Source organism: Mytilus galloprovincialis, chromosome 6 (assembly GCF_965363235.1).
Source record: "Mytilus galloprovincialis chromosome 6, xbMytGall1.hap1.1, whole genome shotgun sequence".
Taxonomy (NCBI): domain Eukaryota; kingdom Metazoa; phylum Mollusca; class Bivalvia; order Mytilida; family Mytilidae; genus Mytilus; species Mytilus galloprovincialis.
Genome location: NC_134843.1, coordinates 65,055,949 through 65,080,323, shown reverse-complemented (window position 1 = coordinate 65,080,323; position 24,375 = coordinate 65,055,949). Strand labels below are relative to the sequence as shown.

Here is a 24,375-nt window from a genome sequence, read left to right as displayed (position 1 = left end):
TTTGTTTTTCTACAATGTTTAGTGATTTTATTCAAATTCAGTTGAATCTAGGAAATTTATGGTGGATACTTGTGTGAAACTGTCTTCTTAAGTTATGTCTTAAATATTTACGATTTTAATTTCCGAATAGAAAAGAAAGATTTGGATATCATAAACTACATAGTTTGTAAAAATACGATATCAATATACAGGTCCCTCACAACTTTTGTTTTACCGAGTTTTCTATGTTGTTAACTACTGTATTAGAAGCCTGCCAACAAGGAGATTGCAAGGTTGAACCCGGCACGTGGCGGGTGTGTTCGTTTCCAATCGTAATTGACTAGTATTGAAAGTCAGTTTTATTCGATAAGGTTCGTGGTACACTCCGGGCACTCCGTCTATCTCCTTGAATGGCGAAATAGCTATTTTGAATAGTACAGAAAGCGTTAAACAATGACCAATCAATCATAACTAATTTTGTTGACTTGTGTTTTTGGCGTATTTCTTGTTGGCAGGCTTTCTAAATGTCATGTAAATCTTGACACATCTTAAATATCGTCTTGGTTTACCAACCGTAAGTTGACATTTCATTACTTATATTTAACAGGGAAATTCATTTTCATTGAATTCTATACTGTATTCAGTTGTAAAGAGATACAGGTTTCTATTTAGCCCAGGTATACAGTATATCAGTCAAAAGTATAATTATTATAAAATTTAATATATTATATTATATAAAAATATAAAGTTAAAGAAATATATTCTCTCATGGTTTGAGGTAAGAAAATCTTACTAATGCATTTTATAAATGGATAGAGGATCTATTATCCGAATTTGATGCTTGATGTGTTGAAATATTTGCAAATCGGCCAAGTCCAGCTTTTCGGCTCTGAGATTGGGGAGTTTGCTGTTGAGGTGTATATGAGAGTGATGAAGGATTTGAAAATGCCGCATCATCATGGCGCCCGAATGGCAGGTTTTGTCTTATTGACGGAGTATTTGCAGCTTGATTCAGGCTGCTTTGATGACTGAATTGAGACTGATTGCTACTTTGTCGACCATACTGAGGAGTCTGTGATTCACCACCTTGACGTTTCGGAGGAGTACCCTGAGATTTATAACGTTCAAAAACCGCACTAGTTGCCGCTCTACGCAATTTATCCTTATAACCTTCCTCTTGTTCGCTTGTTCCTGTGCTTTCTCGTGTATGAATGGGTTTCAAAGGAGTTCTTTGTAATTTTGCTGTTTCGGTAAACTGTGGTGTAAACTGCTGATGAGAGTTTGTTTCAAACCCTTGTTTATTAGATGACGAATGAAAGTCGTACCGTGGCGGTAGTGGCGGCGGATCATCATCATTTTCGTGCAAAGTCATTGGTCGTCGAGGTGTAATGGGTGTTGACGTCGACAACATGATTTGTTTAGTAGGCTGTTCATTAGGTTCTTTATTCAAATCTTGTTCGTTGTCTTTTTCAAATCTTTTGATCAGTGATGTTATCGGAGCACGGTTAATTGCAGTTCTAGATACATATTTCCTGTTATCATTATTATGAGGTATTTGATCATTGGACATACCAAAATGCTGATGAGTTCTCACTTCCCTATGTGCACTGTCGGGGTTTATTGACAAATTTTGACTGCCCGGATATCTTTCCAACACTCTTTCCGGTTTTGCAGGTGGATCACGTGCAATTTCCCAAGGTTTTTTAACGGATGATAATTGATGTGAATTTTCATTGGCACGTGAATCTGAATATGGATAGGCTGATTTAACATTTGTTTCACTATGTTCTAATGGGTTATAACTTCTGCTCGTTGGAGTTTCACTCGGATAATGACCAGAACGAGCAACATGTGATGAGTGAGGATACACTGCGGAATCGTTAGAACATTTATCCTTCTTTTCTAAATGCAATTTCTTGGCGTCAGTATGTTCTGTATCAGATCTTTTATAAGCGTCTGAAATACTTATGTTACTACCAAGAGCTAGGGGTGCTCGATTTCTTGGATCTCGACCTTGTCCTCGCAACTTAGTATCATTATTGTTAATATCGCTTTTCGATGTAGAGTTAAGAATGATGGGAGATGCGTACCCATCTTTATCGATATGGGTCACTGGCGGAGATGAAAATGGAGGAGTGTGATATAATGAAGCATACTCTGTAGAAATATCTGAACCTTGTCGTGTTTTCACTCCTTTATATGTGAACTTAGAAGCATCGAACTTGCTCCTGCGTTCAGCAGAATTAACCTGCAAATCGGAATCATTTAAATTCCCTTTATCAAATGCATTCGGTCGCAAATCTATTTCTGATGACATCGTTCCATACCGACTTTCCCGCCCTAAGCTTGTCTCGTATGGGTCAATGTCATTAACATTTAAACTCAACGGCACATATGAGGGTGGCGATTGATAAGCTTTTTCAGTTGTTGTTACATATGTATTTGGGACGGACTGTTGATGGCGCTGCTTCGATGTTGTTGTTGAACTAGTAAATTTTTGAACGACTGAATGTTTGATTTTAGAAAGGGTTGTCTCCCCTGATGTACGTTTACCACTTTCAATTGTTTGTTCTAAACGTTTGTCCTCACCACTAGATTTACTTTCGCCGCTATTGTGCCTCTTCCCTGGTTCTCGCTTTAACCAAGATTTAAAAGAAAACTGAGATTTGTCTGTTTTATCTGAATTACCACTCCTTTCATCACTTTGAATTTCATGTTTTGAACCATACACAACTTTTTCAAAGTCATTTTGATTTTCATAGTGCGGAGGAGTAGATCCATTTTTCATCGGTTGAGGTTTATGCACACTGGCTGAATCAGGTGGATCTGAGGTAAGTGGCTTCGGAGACGTACTTCTTTGCGGTGTATATTTCTGTTTATTGTCCATTTGATGTGACGAATATAACGACCCCGACTTTTCCTGTTTGAGAGGAACTTCATTTGTGCCCATCCAATTGTTTAAATGTTTTACATGCAATGAACCATCTTTTGGGTCTTGGGTATTCCTGAGTGTTGTCAAGTGCCGCAACATATTTGCTCTGTAGTTGTCAAATCCATGCGAAGCTCCCATTGACTATAACAAAAAATGCAAATCTTAATATGTCCTAAAATCATACCAGAAAGAGAAAGAACTATATTTATACAAATTACTTTATTAAAGCGGTGTTTTTGGTAATGTTTGTCTGTTTTTTGTTATTGTCGTATCGGTCTAATATATTTTGAAATGTCTAGTTTATAATTACTTTTCACAAAATGTCGAAAGTATTTGAGACACATGCTGAATAGACAGTTTATTTTTGAATTTGTCAATGCTCTACAACACCGCTTTTGATTTGTCTTACGAAATACTTATGTAAATTGATTTGAGCGCCACTAACACACATTATGTAGATGAAATGCGATTGTGTTTTTTTAATTTTATCTCGATTGCTTTACCCATACATTCCATCCCTGGGAAAAGATTTCTATATGAAGTAGAAATTTATACAATTATTTTCCATTACACAACAGATTAATTATTTTAATGTGAAATTATTAAATTAACGTTGTTGAGTACTTTTTATCCCTCAAATAAAAATATAAAAATTTTAAGCCTGAAATATATCACAATTCAGATAATAAGTTGACTTCAATGAGTATTCAGACACTTGTATCACTAAATAGCTTGCATCAAATTCAGTGGTTCACCAAAAATAATTACTAATTTATATCCCGAATTACCATACCATATCACATTAAAAAAAAAAACCCATCATATTCTCTTCAGAAATCGATAACTTTAATAATGCTTTCATGAGGAACAACTTTCAACTTAATTCTGGAAATCAAACGAGATTGAGTTTTTGTAGCGGTAATACTTTTTACATCTCTTGATCCAGATTTTTTAACTTACCGTTTGTCCTTTATATTTAAATTCAAGTTCAAATCTTTCTTTAGCGATTCGCCTATGTGCCAGCTTCCAGTAATATTTGCAGTCATGTAGAAATATTGCCCATATTTGAAAAAAATTCTGTGGTTTATTCTGAAAACATTTAAACACATTTTAAATACACAAACTTTATTGAGCACAACAGGAATTGAAATCAGTATTCATACAAATAATGTATAAGACGTATGAGATTCACACATGCAAACTACATTTTGTTATATTTTGAACAAAATCATACCCCATGGTTCAATCAGGCTGCATCCAATTTAACATAATTGAATTGCATGCATATGGAAAACGAGGCGATAGATCCTACAGACAATACAAGAAACGATATGTTTAAGCAAATTTCATATTCGTTACTTCGATTTATCATCAATGATGGCTGACGTTCAGTCCCAAAGGAAAACGATTTTGAACAGCGTTTTCAAAAGATCCCAGCTATTAAATTTATTAATTTAAATAGATACTTAGGTGTAATTCCTCCTGAATAAAGTAAAGGTTCTTCCCTGGCGATTTTGACTGATCTTTTTTGACATTTTTATTTAACTTCTGTTGATCCATATATCGAGGTTAAAGTCACAAAGATAAAAAGAATAAAATATGAAAATCAATTAAAAATAACCAAGCACCATAGATACATTGTTTGAATTTCATTCCCTTTTTTCTGAATCTTAATCTTAAGCTATAGTTTAAGTAAGGGTGTTTTATGGACTTTTGTTTTCCAATTTGTCATTGTTATGTGTTATTTTTCATCCATTAATTAGATACTAGTTCCAACAAAAAACGAATTTAAATATCGTTTCTTATTTAAGGATAGCTTCTCTCTCTGTTTTTGCTTAAAAAATATATCAGCTCAAAAAACGGAAAATAGAAGCCTATGAGAAAGGTTTATTTCTACTGTTTAATAGCTACATACCGGTGCTTCACCATACAAAAAATATGTCGAAGTCTTCTGGTAGACATCTTTTGTATCGTGCAATAATCTTTCTTCTTCTGTTAACATCTCAATAGCTGAAGAAACAAAGTGAGGAAATGAGGTTAAGTTATTTCACGAGTTATTCGAATTTTATTTTTTAAAATGAAGTTTGCATAATTACATAATACTGTACTGGGCACAACTGTGAGGGTTGGGATCCCGCTAACATTTTCACCCCGCCACATTATTTATATGTGCCTGTCCAAAGTCAGGAGCCTGTAATTCAGTGGTTGTCGTTTGTTTATGTGTTACATATTTGTTTTTCGTTCATTTTTTTACATAAATAAGGCCGTTATTTTTCTCGTTTGAATTGTTTTACATTGTCTTATCGGGGCCTTTTATAGGTCACTATGCGGTATGGGCTTTGCTCATTGTTGAAGGCCGTACGGTGACCTATAGTTGTTAATGTCTGTGTCATTTTGGTCTTTTGTGGATAGTTGTCTCATTGGCAATCATACCACATCTTCTTTTCTATACAATATATAGAAATCTTGTAATACTTTTAAATGTGCGCAAATTATAACAGATATATGAGAAAAGGTATAAAATGTATTCAGACACATTTGATTTGGTGAATTAAATGTTGCGTCTAACAATTTCGGTTTTATTTAAACTTTTTGTGCAGTGGTTAAATAAATTTACTACCTTGTATTTTTAATGTGTTTTATTAAAACTGAATTTGGCTACTGATTATTTGTAGCATACTAGAAAATAGGATTGCAAGGGAATGATACAATCGACATTGAGTCCATAATTAAAGGTTGAAAAAAGGATACATATAACATTTAAATATCGAGAAACAAAAGGATTTAATGCAAATATGGTGAAGCCGAATTCGCAGATTAAACAAAGTAATGTATGAGCGTTATACCTGAAGTATGAAAGTTATCAATTGTTGATTTTATCTGGAAAGTATTCTCATTATTTCCGTTCTGTGAGAACTGCTCAGCAACCTTTAAAAAGAACAAAAAAGTTGAAAACATTTAAAAGACAAAGGACATATCAGATATCAGAGGAAATAATATATAACAAAAAAGCGCAACTAAAAAAACCGACACAACCATGAAACTGTTGGACAAGACAAGTATAAAACTTTGATTCAACATAATCCTATATTTATTGCAATCTGGATACGAAAATCAGAAGTTTTACCTAAAAGAAACCAAATCAAAATAAGGCACCAAGGAAGTTGCTTTTTTCAAACACTTATCGTTGCCATATCTCTAGGAGAGATTGATGGTATAGTTCAATGTAACAACTTATTGGAAAAATTTGTAAATGAAAATGAATTATAGAGGTTTTAAAGTAAGTCATTAGAGTATCATATTTATGTACTTACTTTTTCCTTGTGAATCTTTAATTCACCATGAAGATTTTGTAAAGTTTCCTGAATGCTTTCAAACGAAACCTGCAGCAAAAAGAATTAGTTATAGTTAAAAACATAAAAATATTACAGTAATAAAGATAGAAAGAAAAAATATAAATAACAATAGAAAAGATGTTTGACTACACGACCTTCGTTAAAATTAAATAGCCTACAGCTAATACACTATGTGTTTGCTGATGACTGTTGCAGTCATGATTTTCCAACATCAATAGAAATTTTGACATAACTTTGCAAGGGATGATCTTTCTAAAAAAAAATTTGCAAGTAACATTATTCACTTTGAAGCAGACGAATGCAATGAACAGAAGGTACATTTTCTATTGTTTGACATCGAGCACTACTGCATCGTCAAAATTTCTTACCCCAAATAATTCACGTTTATCAACTGACTCTTTCACACTATCTACCATTACCTCATATTTCAATGTTAGAAATTGAATAATGTTTACTAACCTGAGCAGCATGTCTCATATTTGATGGTTCTGGAAGTCTGAACCTAGTGGGACAACTAACATCAACTTCAGTCTCATAAAGCTGACAATACATTTTCAAAACAAACTCCAGTAAATTAGTTTTATTATCCTGTAATCAAGAAAAACAAAATCATAAAAAACGAAAAAGAAATGAAAATAATGCATAAAAGGCTGATAAAGTGTATCTATAAAACAAGAATGTGTCCATAGTACACGAATGCCCCACTCGCACTATCATTTTCTATGTTCAGTAGACCGTGAAATTGGGGTCAAAACTTTAATTTGGAATTAAAATTAGAAAGATCATATCATAGGGAACATGTGTACTAAGTTTCAAGTTGATGTAACTTTAACTTCATCAAAAACTACCTTGACCAAAAACTTTAACCTGAACTTCGCACTATCATTTTCTATGTTCAGTGGACCATGAAATTGGGGTCAAAACAATAATTTGGCATTAAAATTAGAAAGATCATATCATGGGGAACAAGTGTACTAAGTTTCAAGTTGATTGGACTTCAACTTCTTCAAAAACTACCTTGACCAAAAACTTTAACCTGCAGCGGACGGACGAACGGAGGCACAGACGGACGGACGGACGGACGAACGGAGGCACAGACCAGAAAACATAATGCCCCTCTACTATCGTAGGTGGGGCATAAAAAAAAGAGCAACAAGCTACTAATAAAATAAAACTGCTAGCAAACATGTCGTCCCCTAAGAACCACAAGCTTAGAATACATTTATCTCGTGCTGACATTGGTACGATTTATTTTTTGAATTAACTGTTCTTTAATAATAAAAGCATTCGTAAAGTTGGTGTTTTCTGCCCACAATAAAGATAGCTCAAACAAAGTTAGGTGCAGTATTTGGGGATGTTGCAATATATGTAAAACAAACCATTCATTCACATGATCCTAACAACACTTCAAAAGTGATAGTTTCTGTTATTTCTATCATATGTATATACATTTTTGCAATAGGAAATAAAGGCAACAGTAGTATACAGCTTTTCAATATTTACATAAAGATTAATTGAAGAAAAAAATCTGAGGGAAACACATCAACTAAAAGAGGACCAAGACACTGAAATATCTGTCTAAATAGCATGAAAATAACCTGCATGGTTTGTTATGGAGTACCCGTGACAGTTCTAGCATTTGATTACAAATATACGATACAATCATTTCATTAAGTGACATTCATTTAACTTTTTGTTCGCACATAGTTGTCAGTATAATGGAATTTTATATGACTGTCAAACAATATGGCATTTGTTATCTATTGGTGCGATGGGTTTGAGCGTTTAATTTTGCCATTGTTGCTTAGGGATTTTTTCGTTTTGAACATTTCCTCAGAGTGTGGCATTTTTGTTATTATACTTTTTATATATATTTTACATTTTTGTTATTATTCTATGTCACCGTGTTGTCGCTTTTTTATTGTCGTATTAACGTATTTTTCTATGTTTTATTTCACCTTACAGCAAAACATGTAAGGTTAGCTCACTTGATCTTGTATTTCCTTAAGTTTGTTCATCGTTTCTATGGTAAATCCATCTGCTTGTCCTTCTTCTGTACCCCCATTAACGTAATTGCCCACTGCTAGCAATGTTTCCATCAAGTTCTTTAAAGCCAAGCTAAAAATCAGAATTTACGTTAAAAAAAAAATATGTAAAGTTATTTTTTTAGAATACTAAGATCAATTATTGGCAATCATTTTTCAGTGTTTACATACAATTAAATATTCTATAAACAAATCATAAACATGCTATATAGTAAAGAAAGTTAAATTTTGATCTTATTTCCTCATTTTGTTTACGATTTAACAGTTATTTATCTCTGAATAATGTTTTCAAAGAACAACATATTTACCTGTTTGAAATTTCATCACAAGCTGTATGAAGTTCACGTAGTTGTTGATCTGAAATCATACATAAAAAATTGTTTCAAACTTCAAGGGCATGTTAATTAAATCAACAACAACCAAGTTTGTTGTTGGAGACAAGATATTTTTCAAATATGTTTTAGTAATGTAATATACTTTTCAACTGTGTACTCTATTTGGTCTAAACATTTTTTCATTCGCTGTCAATGATGAGCATTTTTTTAAGACAAAGCGTGCACTGGAGAACAAAATTATTAGCTTGGTACTTTTAATATTATAGTCCTAGCTCTGTGCAAAGAAACCGTTATTTGAGTTCTCCTCTTTGTAATTTAGTTTGGAGAATGAAGATTACTGAGTACTTGTTATCATTCTGTTTATTAAGATAGATATTGAATATCAGTCAGAACGTGTAACTTCGCATACTCTTCAATACAAAAAAGACTGTAGAACAATGAAGGTGAGTGTCTTTCAATTTCAAGTGAGTTTACGTAGTAGTGAAATAAAATAGTATGCATGGTCTCATACAAATGAGAGGTTTGGCTAGCTATTAAATTTTTAATCCATCATTTTCTAAATAAGCACATGCCTGTTCCAAGTCAGAAATTTGACAGTTATTATCCATTTGTTTGGTGTGAATGAACTTCTGACTCTGCCATTTGCTTAATGACTTTCCGTATAGAATGTTTCGGTATTTATGTTATTTAACTTCTCACTTGCAAGATTGATAAAGTTAAATTATATCTCCGTTAGAATTCAAAAATGAAAATAACTTTAAATTTAGATAATGTATACCTATTTCAAATAAGTGCCACTGAACTTTCTTTTTGAATCTCATGAAATCAAGTCTGTCTTTAAGGTGATCCAATTTTGAAATTTCACTGATGAAAAATTCTGGATGATCAATATTAGCTGCAAAACAAAAGGATTTTGGTAAGAAAACATTTAAGGTAATACAAACTATATAAATTGTTCATATAACATTTAGGATATAAGAATTTTTAAAAAGATTCAATTTTTATATCCTCATGATGATATTTAGTACAATTTTCATAATGAATAATTCATTGTTCACTAGGCTATTTTCGAAAATCATTTATCATTTCCATTTATAATTTATTAAACGATCCAATTCATTGATAATATTTTTTCATATGTGAACTAATACCTGATCCTTTTCTTTTCACATGGTACATGATTGTGTCTATTTCATTACAGGTAGCAAGAATTTCCACAAGCTCCACAAATCTATAATCATAAATGATCCACATGACAATTAAATATATACCTAAAAATATGTAAGATATATTAACATATACAGAAAAGGCATTTTGGTAATTGACATTATCACATGCTTGATTTTCAATATATTTTTATTAACAGTAAATTACTATATAAAGATATTAAAAAACAACATTTTTAGTATTGATAATTGTTACACTTCAATCACAAAAAAGTAATAACAGAGGTTTTTGTAATTGAGTAGTTTTTGAACATCTGTCTCCATAAATTGTAATATACATCGAACTTCTACATATATTTAACGTATTGTCTAAATTCACGTAAAGCAAAAACCCATTTGTCAAATCAATTACAAATTGAAAGAGCATTGAAAACCAGAATTTCCATTATTGTGCAAAATCTGGATACATTTTTCTATTCTTGACTGTATATGAACTTTAGTGTTTCAATTGATTTTACCTTGTAATGAATTGTTAATCGACAGTAACATATCTTTATCAATGATATTGTATGCCAGCATAGACGTACTGTGCTTGTGATACCATCACAGATCATACGTTCATCAGCAATGGCATCGACCCAGTGATAATAAATAAAAAGTCACCAAAGATACCATGCTTGTAATAAGGTAACCAACAGCAAGTTAAGTCTATCACAAGACTCATCAATAGCAGTTGATTCAAAACATTTTCAACTATTATCAATTATAAAGGTACAGGGCATTGAAAACTTGAAGTTCAAAAATGTATTGCATGACCTGCTTTATACTTTATATGCCTTGGTGTAAAAACCTAAAGTTAATGTTTCAAAGGATTGTTACATTTAATAAATAGTTTTTCTACAAAAAGGATATTGACTACTGGGCTGGTGATACTCTAGAGGAAGAAACGTCCAGCAGCAATAGTTGCTGTAAAAACTCATCATACATACCAGGCTTTTAATTAATTACACCAGACGTAGATTTAACCTGAATAGAACTCAGTGGTGATAGAATTAAAACATTTTGAGGGCCAAACATATATAAGTTGAAAAGCAATAAACTTCACAAGTGCAAAATACTCATTATTTATATGAAAAATACAGATTTTAACATTTAAGAATGAAATTGAGGGAGAAGCAACCAAACTTGAAATACAGACACAAATACAAAGCAGAAAACAAAATCTGAAATCGTTTGTAATCAGAGTTTTAAGAAGCGTTTTGGAAGCTTTCTAAGTTATTGGTTAAAAAGTCGCGAATTGTTTTGGTTAAAAAAAAAGAGCGAATTTTTCTTTTTCATGTTTTATTCTTGATGTGTTTAATATGACCTTTGCTTTCGGAGTTAGTACTTGAAATAAAACATTGGGAAATTTAGTAAAGGTAACAAATGTTCAACTTGGTATTCGCAAAAGTGTTGTTTATTATTCGTCTCCTTACACTAGTGCCTAGTTCAATTTTAAAAAATATTAAAATATGGGGAAGATAATGATACTTTTAGAAATTGTCAAAATATTGGCGACGTAAAAAAGCAGCTATTTGAATAGTGGGAAACTCTGAAATAACAAGAAGGATTGAAGCAACATTGAGTAAAACCATAATATTGCTCAGATGTTACTAGAACTGACTTTCATCTAATTTGTGAAGGTAAAACAAACACATTGAGTTGGAAAAATAATTTGTAACTATACCGCGACTTACTGACTGATGATATGTAAAAGGAGGGAAAGATAAGAGTTCGATATCTATCAATCTTAATTTAGCTGAGGTGCATATTACAAAACAGTTCAGATACGAATGTTTAGTGCAAAAAAAAAAAAATCCGAACAATTGCAGTTTATGTGTTAATACAATGATTTACAATATGATTTTATAAATCAACTGTCGTGAATACAGTTATATTGGAGTGGATTTGAGGCTGGAAAATCGGACAAAACCTATACTAAAGAAAATAAACTCATCATAGATACAGGATTGGAATTTTGTATTTCTGTCTAAAAAAGACATATCAGTGACGCTCGAATCAAAAAGGATTAAAAAGGCCAAATAAAGTATGAAGTTGAAAAGCATTAGTGACCAACAATTCCAAAATGTTTTGCCAAATGCAGCTAAGTTAATGTATGCCTTAGGTAGAAAAGCCTTAGTATTTCAAAAATCAAAGTTTTGTTAAAAGTTAATTATTAATTAAAACCATATCAATGATTATTCATGTCAACACAGAAGTGCTGACTACTGGGCTGGTGATACCCTCGGGGAATAAAAACTCCATCAGTAGTGGCAGAAACAACTTTTGTTCTGTAATGAAGCAGACTCTTGCACTACCCCATAAGATGCGCCACCTTCTTCAAAGATAATTCTTAAGGACTATATAATGTAAGTATATTCAAATAACTATTGCTTCGCTTGCTTATAGGAAAGTCACGATTGTGCGTAGCAATAATCAAACAGGTAGAGAGCATATATAATGGAATGTCAGGGGCTCAGAATGTCATCTACACATGTTTATAAAGGTTAACTAACCTATCTGATTGCACGGTCTGATAATCCATCGCTGTCAGACCATCTACAACAGTCGGCAACTCACACGGCAATATTTTCATGGTACTGACTAGACGCCGTGACTGTTCACCGGTTAGAATGGTCACATACTGAAAATAAATTATTTAAAAAAATAATGTTTTGGGGAATTTTTATCTGGTCAACTCAAACAAATATTATGAGCAAGTAAAAAAATGGTTATGTAAACATTTAAAACAAAACATGTACCATGACAGCTTTTGGTTACATTTTTAAGCTAATTCAATCAAAGGTAATGTATACATATGCATACAATAATCCAATACAGATACATTATCATAGTATACACGTTAAATTGATATATCAAAAGATCACCGCCTTTGTTACTGTTATTTATTATGTAACTGTTACTTTATTCTTCTTTAATTTCAACGGAAGATGATTTAAATATGTTCATCATCCAAGGCCTAATACAATAGTATTGAACATCAAAAATTATAATCATGTATAATCATATCAACATTCGTGTCGACTTTATAATGTAGGAAATGAAAACAGAAGAAACAGCTCATAATATAAGCAATTAATGGTTACTTATGAAAAGAAAGGTTAGATGAAAACCTTTCATTTTTAAAGTTCTTTATCATAGATAGAGGCATCGACTTCTGACTCCATTTCTATGATAACATGTTGCTGTTTTATACCCTGAGAACTGTAAAGATGTATAACGGCTGAAACTTTGTCTTTGAATCAAATAAAATATGTGTAGTCAATTCAATTTCTTTTATTTTCGTACACAAAGGTGTTGTAAATATTTGTTTAATTTTCATAGACATACCTGGTGTTTTGACTTCCCTCTACGATTAACAATATCATCATAGAGACTATTTCCTACTCCACTAAAACAACGGAATAACCTGAAACAGATGGATGTTGGGTAGAAAATTATACGACCCTTCAAATCACTCTTTTCAATGGACTTATCTATATAACTCTTTTATCATCTATTATCAACATGGTTTTGATTTAATCATTCTTTATGTTGCAGAACAATTCGTATTCATAAAGGTTAAAAGTAGCAACATTTAGAGATGTCAAAGTGTTTTATACGTGTATGCACATATGTTCATGATTCTTGCAAGTTCAAACCCAGGACTTTAATAAGTCATACATGTTGATATGCAGGTGTTGCTGATTTAATCAATAAACTTCTAACCTTAAATATTTAATTTGGGGATTCATAGTGATTTTAAACGCATATATGAATATATTAGCTCTTATATTTGATGCTATTCATTATGATAGGTAAAACATATGAACCTTAAACTACAGTCAGTTTGTTCTAGCTAAGCAGATGCGTGCATATCAAAAATGAAGACATTTTACTATAATTATCTTCATCCAATCAGTGAACACGTCTACAGTATTTGACTAGATACTTTTTTCACTTTCATGATTGAATTTTTAATGTAATCTCATAGGCCTCAAGAAAACATTTGACACATTCTTATATATATCTAAATCATGTGCACTTTTAAAATAAGTTTCATTTTTGTCTATGATTATAGCAAAAATTTGAAGGTAAAAAACAAAAATTTAAAATACACTTAGTCATTGTGAGATCTGCAATAATGGCAGACTTCGGAATTTTTTTATATTTCTAGTTGTCGATAAGAAGTAAATATAAAAATAAGTAGATGTATGATTACCATTTCGAAAACTATCCGCAAAAGTTCAATATTTCAGTTCCCCTGTCATATACGAATTGGTTCATATTCAAATTAAAGTTTCGAGAATGTCTGCTGGACGAAAATCTTGAAATATTTAGATGAAGATTTTCATTCATCTGATTTATATTTTTTCAATACAGTTGTACTTTGAATTGTTGTATGTCTGAATAAGGGCATAGTATTTGTTTCTGAACTCTTTATTTATATATATGTTTTTGTTTCTCCCTATCATAGTCTATTCTTTATATTTTAATAACCCATTATTTCTTATTTTTCATCCCCCCGCTATTGCTATCTATTATGTAAACCCTTCCAGACCCTTTTGTAGTGGGTATTATTGTGAAACGATGAAAGTCGTATTTTCGAAAAGTAAACTCGACTAATGATAAAGGTCTTACCGTTCAAGCTCGTCTGTGTCAATTTTTGGCTCTGCCATGTTGTGCCATAACGTAGTTAAAGAATTGTGTGATCCTGAAATTCCACATACACAATTGAAATAGTTTATATCACATAATATCTCAGAGAAATTGAGAAAACATCTTAAAACCCATGAAGATCCTTGGGTCTAAAATAATCCTGTTTTACTTATGAAATATTCTCCAGGAATGCTAAAACCTCAAATGAGTAACAAAAACTGTAGGCATTAAATCGGTAAGTAAGTCATAAGATAGTTTAATAACAAAAATAGTTCGAGTCACGCAAGCCTTACATTAACAATACATAAAACTATTTTTGTTTGTATAAAACATAAGCAAATGGATATTTAAAAATTACAATGTCTTTACTAGCATAATACGTGGTATCATCAAAGCTTTATATTCTTACACTCCTTTTAATTTTACAGAAAAATACACCTTTTATATGTGTTTGTAACATATTTCTAGCTTTGTGATTTAGTAAATAGTAAGTTTTAAGTTACACCGCTAGTTTAAATCTATACAATTATCTCGTCACTTTGTAAAACATAAGATCAAGGACATTTATAATATTTGGGTTACGACCTCTGTATTAAACAATGTATTATGATAAAACCTTTGCACTTAAAAATATACTATACAATATAACAAAACATTTAGCTTAATTGTTTTGTATTTTTTTATAAATAAAAAACAGAATAGTCGATGTTGATTTACACACAGTATGTATCTATATGGTCATGTTTAGAATGGAAAGAATTTAATTTTTTACGTATATGTCCACTGATGAGTCTGCTGTTCTGTCGTATCAATTTATACGTCTGGTATTTTTCATTAGATTTTGCCCATATTATATATTTTCTTTTAAATAACAACTGACTTTACACTGTGAAACATTATACGTGCAACAATGAAAGAACAGATAAATGAAATATTAGTTGGTAATTTATTTTATGTATGCTAATAAACTCATCATGGATACCAGGATTGGAGTTTTGCATTTGCACAAGACGCGCGTTTCGCCTACAAAAGACTCATCAGTGACGCTTGAATAGAATAAAATTCAAAACAGTGTGGCTGTGGCCATTGATTGACACATTAAATTCATCCATTGACTGGGACAATTTACGTGAACGTTTGTCTGTAACGACCACTGTTCACGACGTACCTCCGATAGACGTTTAAACTGTGGGGTCACCAAAGGTTTCTTAACGCCTTTAATTATAAAAGAGGGACGAAAGATACCAAAGGGACAGTCAAACTCATAAATCTAAAACAAACTGACAACGCCATGGCTAAAAATGAAATAGACAAACAAACAACAGTACACACGACACAACATAGAAAACTAAAGAATAAACAACACGAACCCCATTATTATAAAATAATTCAAAAAATTAATCAGGAATAACCTTTATGTTTTGATTTATATAATTGATATAAATCAAAACATCGTGTTATTTCTGATTAGTTTTTCGAATTACTTTATTAAGGTGTTGAGAACCTTTGGTGACCCCATAGTTTAGGTGTCTTTAAAAAGTACATAGTGAGCAGTAGTTGTTACATACAAACGTTCACTAAATTGTCCCAGTCAATGGATGAATTTAATGTGTCAATCAATGGCCACAGCCACACTGTTTTGAATTTCATTCTAAAATAAATTAAAAAGGCCAAATAAAGTACGAAGTCGAAGAGCATTTAGGACCAAAAATTCCTATAAGTTTTGCCAAATACAGCTAAGGTAATATATTACTGAGGTAGAAAAGCCTTAGTATTTTAAAAAAGGTTTTGTTAATAGTTGATTTATAATTATGACCATATCAATGATAATTCAAGTCAACATAAAAGTGCTGACTACTTTGCTTGTAATACCCTAAGGGAATAAAAACTCCACCAGCAGTGGCATCGACCCGGTGGTTGTAAAAAAACTCATCATAGATATCAGGATTGATTTTTTTTATTTGCGCCAGACGCGATTGATACATTCAAGTACAACATTGAAAGGTATTTTCTACAAGAAAACTATTGCATAAAATGGGAGGGGAAAAAACTCCAATTAAATAACCTGGATTTTATGATGATCATATTCATATCTGCAAAAAATGTAAGAAAGTCGAAGAAAACAGTTGCCTTATTGAATCAAAATAATGAAACGCTGTATCGTTTTTTATCTTCAAAATCAAGTGAGAAAATATTTTAGCTTTTATTTGTAAAAAAAGTAATAACATAAAGCAGTAAATCACGACAGAATGTAAAAAGCTTACCGGACCGGAAAAGATATGGCGATAAAACTGTATACCTTTTTTTACCAAAATCCATAATTTCATATGGATACTACGAATTCTACTTTTAAAAAAAGTCTTCCATGTGACATATTTATTGTTGTATACACATGATTAATATTGGATGGCGTGACTTTTCAACCAAGCATTTCTATTCAAGTTATGGTAGGTAGCGCACACATTAACATTCCTCCCTTTTGTTAGGCCTATTTTATATCATTATCCGAAGAACATAATGGTTAAAGATTCGAACTGACAATTGGGCATCTTCTATTAACCTTGTTTAAATGGTTAGAAATTATATTATATATCTTAAACGCAATGCGTTGCAATGCCATTGTTAAGTAATTGTTCATTATAATTATAAGAATACAACTTATCAAGTATTTAAATTATCTTTGATAATATGAACACTATTTGACCCTGACCAACATTTTATTTTCCAAAGAATTTTAATTTGACATCCCTGATTATTAAACTGCACATTTTGTAGTGTTCCGGTCTTTTGAAATGAGTTTATCTAATGTTTATCAGTTACATTTGGCGTATTGTTTTGTGTATTGTGGGACACTTCCGTTTATTCTAAAACAAACAAAGATTATTTATCTTTTTATGAAGTAGCATGCGAACTTTTTTTTGTGTTTAAAGGGCACAGCATACATTTTTTATGTAAATGAATAATCAACTAAAACGCTGTTGGCAGAAAAATGAGTTTATGTCCTTATTTGTATCAGTTAATTTTGATGCTCGTTGTTTGTGCAACATGTGACACTTCTGTTTATTCTAAAACACACAATGGCAATTCATCATTACATACGAAGTGAAATACTATCAGTTTTCTTGTTAAAAGAGCACAATATACAATTTTGTTAATGAATGATTAACTGAAACGCTGTCAGCTGAAATATCCCATATGGTCCTCCACCTTCACTAAAAAATTAATAATATTGTTTACAATTTTTTGTAATAATAATTTACAGCTGTATTTATTTAATTTATATCACTTACCATCTTTAAGAATAATCCTTGACCAATCTAAATGTTTCATTTTACATTTTGGATGAATAATTGGTTTATTTGGATACACTTTATTGCCTTTGGTTGGTCTTGGCGGTAATGGAGGAGGGACAAAACCACCCGTTGTAGATCCTAAGGGCTTCTTGTCCTGTTTATTCCCTACAAGATACAAAATATGTTCCATTTTTATTAGAAAAATCTATTATTCATTAAACATTTGAACGACAGGTTTCGTATTACTCATTTATTGATATATTTCCATGTCAACTATCCTTCAAATACCAAATTACATCCAATTTTATGAGTAACAAAACCGCTGCCCACAAAACAGTAATACTCACAGACAAATATATAGAGTACATGTATAAATTACGATGTGTTTCGGACCAGAGGAGGTTAAGCAGTTGTGTAAAAAATGAAACATTTACAAAATGTATCTACATGCATGTAACAACGTATTTACCTAATTAGAAATATGTATTCCACATCAATGATGCCTTGCATCAATTCCAGTGTGTTTGGTTAATCCTTACAAAACAATTTCAAAAGTTTGCTTTTCATGAACGTAAACGTGTGTCGTCGGCCACTCACAATAAAACTTTCCAATATTTAACTTCAAAATTTGAAATGTAAAATGACCTTTCGGTAAATTTGATTCAATTATCCTTCGCGTGAGGTTAATGTATATTTTCTATACCTTAGCATTTACTATTTGGTATAATGTTAAAATGATCTATGTACATTCTTTATGCATTTGTCGAAAATATATGACCTGTGTACAAACATGTTTTTATATCAAAGATTAATGGATACTGTATCTAAATTATTTAATGAATGAAATATTTGTCTGTATCATTTTAGTGTATACATATCTTTAATTCAACCGAGACAAAACGGCTTTGGAGCAACATATGATGTAATTGAAAAATAATATGTTCAACAGAGCAAATATTTTACTGATGAGGATTGTAGATAAGAAATTAGTAAATAATTTGATGATTTACACATTAGGTCTATATAGCTTTATATCCTCCAATATTGAAGAACTTTCAGCAGCATAATATGATGTAATTGTAAAATAATATGTTCAACAGAGCAAATATTTTACTTTGATAAGAAAATTATACAATACTGAGGTTTTATCATTGCATTATAAAAGAAAAACAATTTCAGCGTAATTAAATTACATTGCACTGCCAGATGAAAAGGTTAACTTTCATAATATAAATATATCATATTGTATATTATGCATTATCTAACGAAATATGTTTCATGTCTGAAAATAATCCTCAAGACGGCGATACTTCAAAAATGTTTACAACAACAATTACAGCATCTACACCTTTATGTTTTTTAAAAGCAAAAACGTCTCTTAAAACACTCAGATTGAGACGATGTATTGATATTTTGCTTACTTTCATGTGCTATCATTTCTAGAAAGAAATCGATGTATATAACCATTTGCAATTTACCGTACCACACCATAACATGTGCTTGGCCAGGATGTGTACTTTGGAAATAAAATTATCTAAATCAGATAGCATCACTCCCTCCAAACAAATTTGTTGACCTTTTTAGACATTGAGACTTGAATGGAGAGTTGTCTCGAGCTCATTAGCACTCATACCACATCTTCTTATTTCTTAGAAATATAGATTTTAAAAAAACTTACCTAAAATATTGATAAGATGTGCTCGACCAGGAAGTAGGCCGTAAGGAGAACCTTTGGTACTCGAATTTTCCAACATTTCAGCAATACCTTTAAGTTCATGCATTTTTGCCATAAGTTTGCTAATTCTTTCTTCGTAAGCTTGAATGGATTCATTATGATCCCGTTTCATTTTCTTCATTTCTTCAATAAGTTGTTTCTCATTGTCTGAATAGCAAAATTGTGCATCTTGCCATCGTCTGCTATTGGCTGGATTACCTGCTGATAATTCATACTCTAAAGAAGATCCACCATGAGAACGGTCAAGGACAGGCATATCTTCCTCGGGTATTGAACTATAATTTCGTGTATTAGAACCCATTTGATACATATGATTATTATTAACTTTATTTCCAGGTTTATCTTTGAACTTTAAATAGCTATGAGTGATTGTATCGGCAGAACTTTCACTAGACGCAGTACTTAATCTTGGATTAATCCAGTTACGCTCGGATGGTTGTGTCTTCTGTGAAGAATTAGAATCAGGAAAATCCTTCTGAAGATCCTTGAAGAATTTACTGATCAAAGACGTATCTTGTTTTGCTCCACTTAGAGCGGATTTCACACTCTTGATAATATCGATATCTTCTTGGTCGTTGAAGTTTTTCTTTTTCGGAGTGTATCCTCGGAAATTTGAGTGTACTTCGTGAGACGTCATTTTACGCCATTCGGCGGAGGAGTCATTATTTGGCCACGTATAAAGTTGTCCAGAGTCCTCGAAAGATTTAAGATTGGCGACACTGTTTATAATGCCGTCACGAAAAAGGCCTCTGGCAAACTTTACGGCAGCCCAACGACTTTGAAACCGACCTGGATATTTTTTAAGGAGAGTATTTACTAACACATTCCCTTGAAATTTCTCTTTTGGTGATGAATCATGCCATCCATCTCTCATCTAAAAAGAAAAGAAATTATAGACATCAATCATTTCAATACTTTATAAACGAATATATAGACGTTTTAATGTAGGAAGAAAATTGTGTATTGCTGTTTTGCATATAAAGATGTCTCCCTAAAAAGTATCAATAAATGGGAGGATTTTTACGTTTAAGCGTGAACTGAACTCTTTTTTTGTCAAAGAAATGGATCAGAAAATCAAACCATGCGAAATGAATCGTTTTTTCGTGTGTAAATGTAATTACATGTGAAATCAGAGATCGGAATTAATGGCAGTACAGTATAGGCAGAAATCCCCATTAAAAATACAGCAATAAAAATACAAGGAAAAATGAGATAAAACAGAACATCGAGACAAACCCAAAAGAAAGACTTCAATCATCATGCATTTAGTAGACCCGGTATTTATAGATTTCAGACGCGAACACAAATTTTAAATATTAAAATATACAACTAGTATAGTCCTTCTTACAGGGATACATCCCTAAGAAACACTTTAACATCCTGCAAAGGTTATAATAGGCTGTATGAGTAATTTGTGGTGGTGAAAACACAGGCGTATTTGTCAATTCAATTTCCGCAAGATGCAAAATTTAAATTCTAATTAAAACTAACAACTTAATTTGGTTTTATACATATTGGTGGCACAGAATAATTCTGTGTTATGTAGGATAAAAACATGTTTAAACTTAAACTTAACATCAGTTGTGCATTTCAATAGTTAATGTGTCGCAGTATTTTTGGTCATTTAGCTATTATAACCTTGGCTTTCAAATATTCAGTGTTGGCGTTCCAATGAAGGTAAATCGAGAAATGCGCTTCGAAGTTTATTTTGAATTAAATTGAAGACTTAGTACAGAAAAAGTTTCAATGATTATAAAAAATAATATTCACAAAGTATTTTGTGTTTGGTTTACCCTCATACAAAAAAAAAAAAAACCCAAAAAACAAACAAACGTAAAAATAGCAAAACCTTATCCCTGAAGTTGGATAGAACAGACATGCACCATAGGACTTGTGTATCAAAATCCATTATATCCGCTTGATAAAGCTGGGTATGTATTTTGATAATATCTTTAAAAAGTTTTTAAAGTAGCTTACGATTAAATTCTTGAGACTGCAAACAATTGAAAAATATTTGAGATATGAGGTATACGTAAATGCATAAGACGACACATTTCGTGCATCCTGCAGTCTTTAAAATAGATACATGTCTATAGATTTAATATGTCAAGATCTAAAACGTCCCACAAGTCTGTAATGCTTGTGAAAAAAAAATGAAACAGAGACAAACTCCAATTAATAATATCATTAAGATATGACATAAGAAAACTGCTGACGTGGTTCCAAGCTTGAATGTCTGTAAAACTTAAATTAATTAGTTTGTATAGAATATCAAGTTAACTAAATGTGTATGCAATTGGAGATATGTATGTGCAAAGTCATCAAGTTTTACCAAACAAAGATTGAAAAAGTAAATAAAGCATGACTTTGCCTTTGCAACCAAACAGGAAAATATTTAAATCTCTAGATACACGAAAGAAAAGGAATTCAAAAAACCATTAAGGCACAGTAAATCATTTCCTCTGTTAAAAGAAAGGTTGGAAGGCAGATAAAGTATTTTAACAATTTAAATATCATAAATAGTCACATGGATGACTACAGAGGAATACGAAACCGGATGATTTAACTAAAGTTAATGCACACGGCATTCATCATTTAATTAAAAAATGCACTTTAATGAAAGAGGGGCGAAGGATCCCAGACGAACAGTTAAACTCATATATTGAAAATAAATTGACAACGCCATGGCCAAAAATGAAAAAGACAAAAAGACAAACAATAGCACAAAAGAAACTGCATAGAAAACTAAAGACTGAGCAACACGAACCCCACCAAAAAATGGGGGTGATCTCAGGTTATCCCGAAGATGAACAGATGCGACAACTCCTTGAATAATTAGTAGGTTTCCTGCTCCAAAGCAAAATGTCTACCCCTGACAAACGTATTCCAATCTTCCAGTGAAAATTATTTTGAGTTTGTTCTTGAACGAAAAGGGCCTGAAATATTCGCCGCTGAACTTGAAACAAATAGTAATCAATGAAATTAAAACATTCGCAGTTAAAGACATAATTAAAGTGTTAAATGACAATCTGCAGAAAGTTTTCAATTTAAAATTTGCAAAACACGGAAACCATTTTAAAGAATTGAGAAGGGTACACTTGCATTTGCAAGACAATCACAATTGATTTTAGGAAATACGGCTCATTGCAAGTTCTTTAAGACATACAAACCTGGTGAGCAAACATAATCCGTCTTTATGTATGTATTCGAAAACAATAATGATCATACAATCCAGCAGACGACAACACAAAAGAATATATTGCTACTACGGAATGTTTGCAGGTGCAGGTTAATGACAGTATGGATCGTAATAGTAGTAGTCCAGTAACAATAAAACCTGCCTCAATAAGGTTTGCTTTGTCTGTTTTAAGAAGAAATCCTTACATAATATTTATTTCAGAAGCCATAAATCGAAAATATAGTCTGCTGTTCATAATAGTGCATCCTGCTTACCAAACATATTTCATCATCTGGCAAATTTTAATGGCTTCATAAAAGTCACGGGCAGATGAATCAAAAAGGAAAGAAACATTCTTATTATGAATTCAGTCATAAAAAAAACTTTCCCAGATCACTAACTTGGAATCAGCACAGTGTATCAAGTGTTCCGAATGTCACAACGTACAATGGAATTGTTAAACTATTGAAAAAATGAAAATTTCCAGCTGACAAGATGATTATCACAATTTAATGGTAGATCTATGTAATAGACCATTTTACTTGCGAAAGTATCGATTCAAGTTGTAAAACAATATCCAGTCTGCTTCACCAATTATATACCGGTCTATCAACCAGTCAAACCGATCTGATAGAAAACTCATATGAAATCTAACACATAGCTTAAATGTTTAACTACAAACAGTATCCGATTCTATCTTGCCTCACGACAAAACAATGGTGTAGCCACCCTTTATAGATGGTATTCAATTTCATCCACGAAATCTCACCATTACAAATCTGTTATAATTCTAGATGATTGAGCGATTATTTCTGCTCTGCTAGTTTGAACATCAGTATAATCCACTATAATTGTCCACTGTTAATAATTTAAACTCTTTTGTTATCCATCTCAGGGATACAATTTTCTATATGGATCAAATTTGCTTCGCAGTTGTATAGAATACTATATTTGTTTTAAAATTCAATACATCTGTCCTCAAATAGAATATATCAATTGGTTCATGTCTCTCCTATACCTGGTTAAGTAACTCAATACAAGACCAAGTTATGTACATTTTGTATATATGTATAAGGTAATATTTTAGTTTTTTAAACTTTAAAATATGATATATTGATATCATGAAAAATTAAATAGCGACGTTTCAAGATAAAATTTGGTCAATAAAATTGTTTATTTAAGAAAAGTTTTGCTACACAATAGGAAGGAGTCGGCGATCTAAAATCTAATTTAAAAAACCTTAGTAATATATTTTAACACCTGAATAAACGTGTAGAGATGATTTATGGTTTATAAGTAATGTACATATTATATTTATATTTACCAAACAATTTAAAGACATTTTCTTTATATTTGCTGTACTGCTCTACTTCGAAATAAATGTTAATCTTTTGAGCGACAAGTAGGTAAATTTACATAAAACTCAAGGTTAAAAGAAAGAAAAAAACAACGCTACTGTAATATGATAAAGTTCAGTTTACACATCGAATAAATTATTGGACTTGTCTAAAGAAAAATGTTATGTAGAATATTCAAACATGCAAACTCAAGTATTCTATACAAAGGATAAACATGTACGAACATGATAAAAAGAACCGTTTCAGAATAAATGCAGAATAATGAGATGAAAATGTCTATATCAATGGAATTTTTTAAAT

At 31.6% G+C, this 24,375-nt stretch overlaps 1 protein-coding gene across 5 annotated transcripts in view; it reads right to left on the bottom strand.

Moving 5' to 3' along the window:
• Positions 1–679: 679 nt before the first annotated feature.
• LOC143080114 (uncharacterized) overlaps positions 680–24,375 on the bottom strand; it is a 45,360-nt gene continuing 21,664 nt past the window's right edge. For 4 of the 5 annotated variants that reach the window (XM_076255800.1, XM_076255802.1, XM_076255801.1 and 1 more), the window contains 15 exons: positions 19,483–20,413; positions 17,802–17,969; positions 14,494–14,566; positions 13,204–13,282; positions 12,369–12,496; positions 9,799–9,878; positions 9,426–9,542; positions 8,621–8,669; positions 8,256–8,385; positions 6,727–6,855; positions 6,226–6,294; positions 5,758–5,839; positions 4,827–4,921; positions 3,872–4,000; positions 680–3,052 (listed from right to left, as the gene is read on the bottom strand). In XM_076255800.1, coding sequence (XP_076111915.1) covers positions 782–3,052; positions 3,872–4,000; positions 4,827–4,921; positions 5,758–5,839; positions 6,226–6,294; positions 6,727–6,855; positions 8,256–8,385; positions 8,621–8,669; positions 9,426–9,542; positions 9,799–9,878; positions 12,369–12,496; positions 13,204–13,282; positions 14,494–14,566; positions 17,802–17,969; positions 19,483–20,413 — 4,530 coding nt within the window. In that variant the 3' untranslated portion in view covers positions 680–781. Of the gene's footprint in view, positions 3,053–3,871; positions 4,001–4,826; positions 4,922–5,757; positions 5,840–6,225; positions 6,295–6,726; positions 6,856–8,255; positions 8,386–8,620; positions 8,670–9,425; positions 9,543–9,798; positions 9,879–12,368; positions 12,497–13,203; positions 13,283–14,493; positions 14,567–17,801; positions 17,970–19,482; positions 20,414–22,709; positions 22,969–24,375 lie in introns of those variants that run through there. The other variant, XM_076255799.1, reaches the window with a different exon arrangement.